General features: G+C 31.9%; 1 protein-coding gene and 1 pseudogene across 1 annotated transcript in view; one reads left to right on the plus strand and one right to left on the minus strand.

The window, feature by feature from the left end:
* Positions 1-593, minus strand: part of LOC104788803 — a 2,359-nt gene extending 1,766 nt beyond the window's left edge. The window contains exons 1-2 of the mRNA XM_019245166.1: positions 564-593; positions 134-304 (exon numbers count right to left, since the gene is read on the minus strand). Of these exons, the coding sequence (XP_019100711.1) occupies positions 134-304; positions 564-593 (201 nt within the window). The remainder of the gene's footprint in view (positions 1-133; positions 305-563) is intronic.
* On the plus strand, positions 1,816-2,396 carry LOC109132997 (annotated as a pseudogene).

Consider the following 6,191-nt stretch of genomic DNA (forward strand, 5'->3'; position numbering starts at 1 on the left):
GTCCTTGTAGAACACCTCACACACCTAAATAGTTAAATTAACAAAATTATTTACTATATTAGTCTCATGTATTTGATTTAAATTAGCGGTTTAGGAAAAGAATAATAATGAAAAACAAAAAATTATTCTAAACCTGCCAGCCGACTTCAATCGTGTTGAGATCTTTTGTCTCATAGTCTCCCGAAGTTATCCACACTTGGGCAAGACTCAACTCGCCACTGTTTTCAACGACCGGTTCCCACACGTTGATCGTAGCTATGGTCCCATACAGCTTCTGTTGGCTATCCGTAGCCACCTCTGCATACTATTATTTACAACCAAAAAGATACCACAGTTAATAAAGTTATAAACGGCTGATTTCTTAAACATTTACTACTGTTTTATAATATTTGTAAACTAAACAAACTTCTAATCTGATGTCTGACAAGAAAAACAAAAAAACATTGATCTTGATTCCAAAATTCAATAAGAAAAAAATCAGGCCCGGCCCATTTAATATTAGGATATTCTCTAGTCTAAGCTACGTACATATAGGCCCAGTAATATACAATATGAAAACTAACATACATGATATGGAAAACCCTTCGGCCCATAAGGCCAGAAACAGAAACATTTGAAATAAAGTTTGGTTTGAGCATTATAAACTATAAAGAAAAAAGTATGGACTAAAACGTATATTTTCTTGAATAAAACGTGTAACTAGTACAATAAAATAGTATATAATAGGATTAACCGCTTTACGTACCTCGTGTTGGTAACTACGGTTAATCGTGCTCGTTTCGGGTTTCGCCCGATGATCCAAAGCGGTAACGATTTGCACTGGTATAGTACCTACGGGGCAGTTCACTTTGCTGACGTGAGCCTCGTATGTTGGCCATTCACTTTTTGCCCTAGTTCCAGTCGTTCTAGGGATTTCTGACGGCGACTTCTGTAACAAAAAAATATTAAAATTTTTAAGTAACACGAAATTAAATTATAAATGATAATTAACACATACTACAACAAATAAAATAAATTTTCTAAAAACGTGATAAACAAACCTGTAATGTGTGATTTTTTAGAAGAGGATGGGAAAAAGCCGATTGGTTATGTATGCCGATGCAATAGTGGTCCTCATCTGAAGCCTGTAAAATTAAATTTCAAAAATATAAAACATATTAGTATATTTTTATCACAAAAAAAATCAGCAAAAAAAAAGAAAGAAGATATATAAAACTATTATCAGATATGGATATATCGATTTTTGTGTGAAATAAAAACTAGTAAAAGAAATATTTCACGTAACTATTTTATTTGGCTTTTTTCTTTTTTGTTGGATTAATGCAACAACGACGGAATGTTAGATCTAAGAATATATTGATATTAGGATATTCTCCATATCATGTATGTTAGTTTTCATACTGTATATTATTGGGCCTGTATGTACGTAGCTTAGATTAGAGTAGACTCTCACTCTCTAGTATGTATACCTAATTAATACAGGGAAGTCCTTTTCTATACACCTAAGATCTCTAGATACGTTGTATGAGAGCATAAAAAGAAAACCTAAATTTTCTGTTTGCGCCTTGATCTTTATTTGATCTGATTCTCGGCGAGACTTGCTGCTTGTTTTTAGTATACATCTCTTTATTCATTACAATTTTGATTCTTCGTTACTCATCATGACTGGAATTGAAGATTCTGGTTCTGCTACAACCAAATCCAGTCATGATAATAAGATTCTGGTGATTCTGGTTCTAACAGATCCGTAAGAGTTTTTATATTTGGGTTTACTTTTGGTAAAGAATGAAAATTTTTGAAAAATGTTAAAGAGTTTATACCTGCGTCTGCGTGATGATGAGCAGGATCATCCACCAAATATTCATTCTTTGGGTCAAAGCCGCTTACGCTGAGCTTCAGATGGCGCAGCGTCCGTACGACAAGGACGCTATACAAGCGGCGGATACCGCGGTGGTCGAGGAGCTGAGAGCTTTGTCGGAGCTTAAACGGAGTTTTCTAATTAAGGAAGGAGCTGAACCTGTCTCGGCAAGTCGCGATTATGTTGGCTGAGATCCAGGAGCAGCAGAGAGCTTGATGAGAACTTACGAAATCACGATTAAGAAACTCGAGTTCGAAGCTACGGAGAAGCAATGAAGATCGATGAGTTGAAGACGAGTCTCGAAGAGAGCTCGCCGGTTAACAAATCGTTGGAGAAGAAACTCACCACGAGCGGATCGGTTTGTTTGATAGTATTCGAATTTCGAATTCGAGTTCTGAGAGAGATTATGAAGAAGAAGATCTGAAAGAGATGAGTTTTGTAAAAGAGGAAGCTCGGTCTCTCTCTTCTCTCTCTCTCTCTCTCTCTCTTACCATATTTGGGCGCCAGATTCCCTAGTTTAAGCAAAAAGACTCCAATCCGTTTAGGGCAAAAAAAATAGACATGTATGTATAGGTTCAAGTAGAAGATAATTTTTAATATTTTTTTGTTCTGAGGAAAAGTATATTGCAACGTCTATTTACAAAAAGACACCAAAATAACTACATCTACTTGAAAATCAACGAATCATTTCTTGGTTGTGTAGTTATAATTCCCTGTCATTGAGTTTTTTTTTTTTTTCTTTTTTCCTGAGTTGACGAAACAAGAAATCCATGCGAAGAAGACCTGAAACAGTGTGGGATCGCATTATGTACAAAATAAAGAATGGTTTTTGAAATTCGTGACATTCATATCATAAATATACGAAAGACGACAAACTGAAACTGTCTTGGCATATTCGAAAATAGAAAGAAACGCGTCTCTCTCTCTCTCTACTCACTAATTATTTTCTGGCCATTTAAATGGGGACTATGGACTAGGGAGCTTTTAATTATATGGGACACAGTAGAAAATTAGCACTTCATTAGCCACCAAAATACATTAATATCTAATTAGGATCCTCAAATTTACAAATATCACATTGTTAAGAATGATATACTTATATGTATGTACCTCTTAATTAAGTATAGTATTTACTAATATACATCACCTTACTGATCTAGCTACCCATCAAAATCCAATGATGTATATATATAATTTATTTTCAAAATCCAATAATGTATATATAGGTGACTAGGTTGGAGAAGTCTATTTAATATTGAGAGTATTAAGGGCAGATTTTATATCGATCTATTTGTATTGCTTGATGTCTAGCTTCATGATCTGCAATAATGTTACTTTTTTATTTTGCAAATATTTTCATTTATTTTGTCAGAAATATTGTTATCTTCCGCTATACGTAAAATCACAAACTACATTTGATGATTTGATCCACGTAAGAGATAAACTAGAGGTTCTTTTTTTTTTTGCAATTCTTAAACTAAATTTGGTCCACGTTGTAATTAATCATGTTCACTTAACTAAATACTAAGATTTGATCTACAAAATAAACTTAAAACTTAAAATAACGATAATTATATATATGATGTGTGCTTACGTAACAACGGATCTGATTGGTCGTTGTATAAATTAAACTACAATATTAGTTGCATAATAATTCGCTCAATCATCGTCAGGTTACTAGCTAATGAAAAGGAATCACTCTTTCTATTATGACCATAACAAAAATGGATTTAGTTTAAAAAAAAAAAAAAAAACACTCGTTTTGAGCTGGTTTGACTTTATATTTTTAATCAACAGAAGGCGCAAAAGAAGAGGACAAAATGAATGATTAGCTTGGGTTTTATCACAATTTGACGACAAGTCTCTCTTCTTCTCTTGTAAAGTACAACTCGATTCTCTTGTAAAGTACACAACTCGAGTTAGACAGAGGTGGTGCGTCACCACAGGTGACGTGGCGTCAAATGTCCGCAGAGCGAAAAAGACCCTGCGTGATAATCAGTGTTTTCTTTGGGAAAAATGGTATGGCCCATTTATTGGGTTTTTTTCTTTTTCGATGAAAAAACTTGTGGGCATATGTTTAATGGATATTTATAGAATTAGACACTTCGTGGACTGAAACTTTAAAATAAAATACTTTTTGTGTGTTTAGGCTGAAGAAGGGAATATATATATTTTTACCTTTTGTCATTTATTGAGTTTTATTCCAGTTTTGAATCTTTAAATAAACTAACGTAGGATCGGATCCGCGCTACAGCGCGGAAATATTTATGAATATATAAAATTTATAACAAATTAGAATATGTTATATTTTTATTTTGCTATAATACAGTTGATTATGGTAAACTTTATATTTTTGTAAAGAGTTTGGTTAAAATAGTAATATTAAATAAAAAAAATATAATAAATAGTAATATAATGAGTTTTGATATAACAAAAAAAATGAAACTGAAAAAAATTGAGCACCACGAAGAATATTTGCGGATACTATGATCCATAACAGATNTATACGTAAAATCACAAACTACATTTGATGATTTGATCCACGTAAGAGATAAACTAGAGGTTCTTTTTTTTTTTGCAATTCTTAAACTAAATTTGGTCCACGTTGTAATTAATCATGTTCACTTAACTAAATACTAAGATTTGATCTACAAAATAAACTTAAAACTTAAAATAACGATAATTATATATATGATGTGTGCTTACGTAACAACGGATCTGATTGGTCGTTGTATAAATTAAACTACAATATTAGTTGCATAATAATTCGCTCAATCATCGTCAGGTTACTAGCTAATGAAAAGGAATCACTCTTTCTATTATGACCATAACAAAAATGGATTTAGTTTAAAAAAAAAAAAAAAAACACTCGTTTTGAGCTGGTTTGACTTTATATTTTTAATCAACAGAAGGCGCAAAAGAAGAGGACAAAATGAATGATTAGCTTGGGTTTTATCACAATTTGACGACAAGTCTCTCTTCTTCTCTTGTAAAGTACAACTCGATTCTCTTGTAAAGTACACAACTCGAGTTAGACAGAGGTGGTGCGTCACCACAGGTGACGTGGCGTCAAATGTCCGCAGAGCGAAAAAGACCCTGCGTGATAATCAGTGTTTTCTTTGGGAAAAATGGTATGGCCCATTTATTGGGTTTTTTTCTTTTTCGATGAAAAAACTTGTGGGCATATGTTTAATGGATATTTATAGAATTAGACACTTCGTGGACTGAAACTTTAAAATAAAATACTTTTTGTGTGTTTAGGCTGAAGAAGGGAATATATATATTTTTACCTTTTGTCATTTATTGAGTTTTATTCCAGTTTTGAATCTTTAAATAAACTAACGTAGGATCGGATCCGCGCTACAGCGCGGAAATATTTATGAATATATAAAATTTATAACAAATTAGAATATGTTATATTTTTATTTTGCTATAATACAGTTGATTATGGTAAACTTTATATTTTTGTAAAGAGTTTGGTTAAAATAGTAATATTAAATAAAAAAAATATAATAAATAGTAATATAATGAGTTTTGATATAACAAAAAAAATGAAACTGAAAAAAATTGAGCACCACGAAGAATATTTGCGGATACTATGATCCATAACAGATTGAAGAGTCTCGTATTCTTGTAAACTATATATTTTTCCATAATAATCTGGAAAAAGAATAATAGAGATAGTTAATTAATACTTCCTTTGTTTAACAATGTGTCATTTTATAAAAAAATTTGGGATGTTATTCTATATTTTTAATGTGCTTTTTTGTGCTTTTTTGTGCTTTTTAATGTTACATTTTTTGTATCCCTAAATTTAAAGCCTTTTTTGTGCTTCCACGCATGGTTGTATCGATATATAACAGAACACAAATCCACTCTCAACCGTCCCTTAACGTACGTCACAGATCACTTAACAGCCGTTAAAATATAATCATGCGTGTTTGTATCGATATATATATAATACTCGGAAACGATGTATTGAATAAGTTAACGTGGTCCAGTGGTAATTTGTATTCTATGAACTTTACCGAAATAAAGAGAAAATACTTTTTTAACCAACACCTTCAAAAAAAATAAAGAGAAAATACATTTTTAAAAAACTGAGGTTTGTGATAGAACTTGAACTACAGTCAAGAGACAAAGTCGACTCACTTTTAACCACTACACTATAGCAATATCTCACTTTAAGCTGTTTAATGTACTGTATATATCTATAGAAACATGCGTGATTATATTTTAACAACGGTTAAGTGATCTGTGACGCACGTTAAAAGACCGTTAAGCGTGGCTTTGAATTTAGCAATAATTTAAATATTAACTAAAGATAATTTAG

The sequence above is a fragment of the Camelina sativa genome, chromosome 5 (assembly GCF_000633955.1).
Source record: "Camelina sativa cultivar DH55 chromosome 5, Cs, whole genome shotgun sequence".
Classification (NCBI taxonomy): domain Eukaryota; kingdom Viridiplantae; phylum Streptophyta; class Magnoliopsida; order Brassicales; family Brassicaceae; genus Camelina; species Camelina sativa.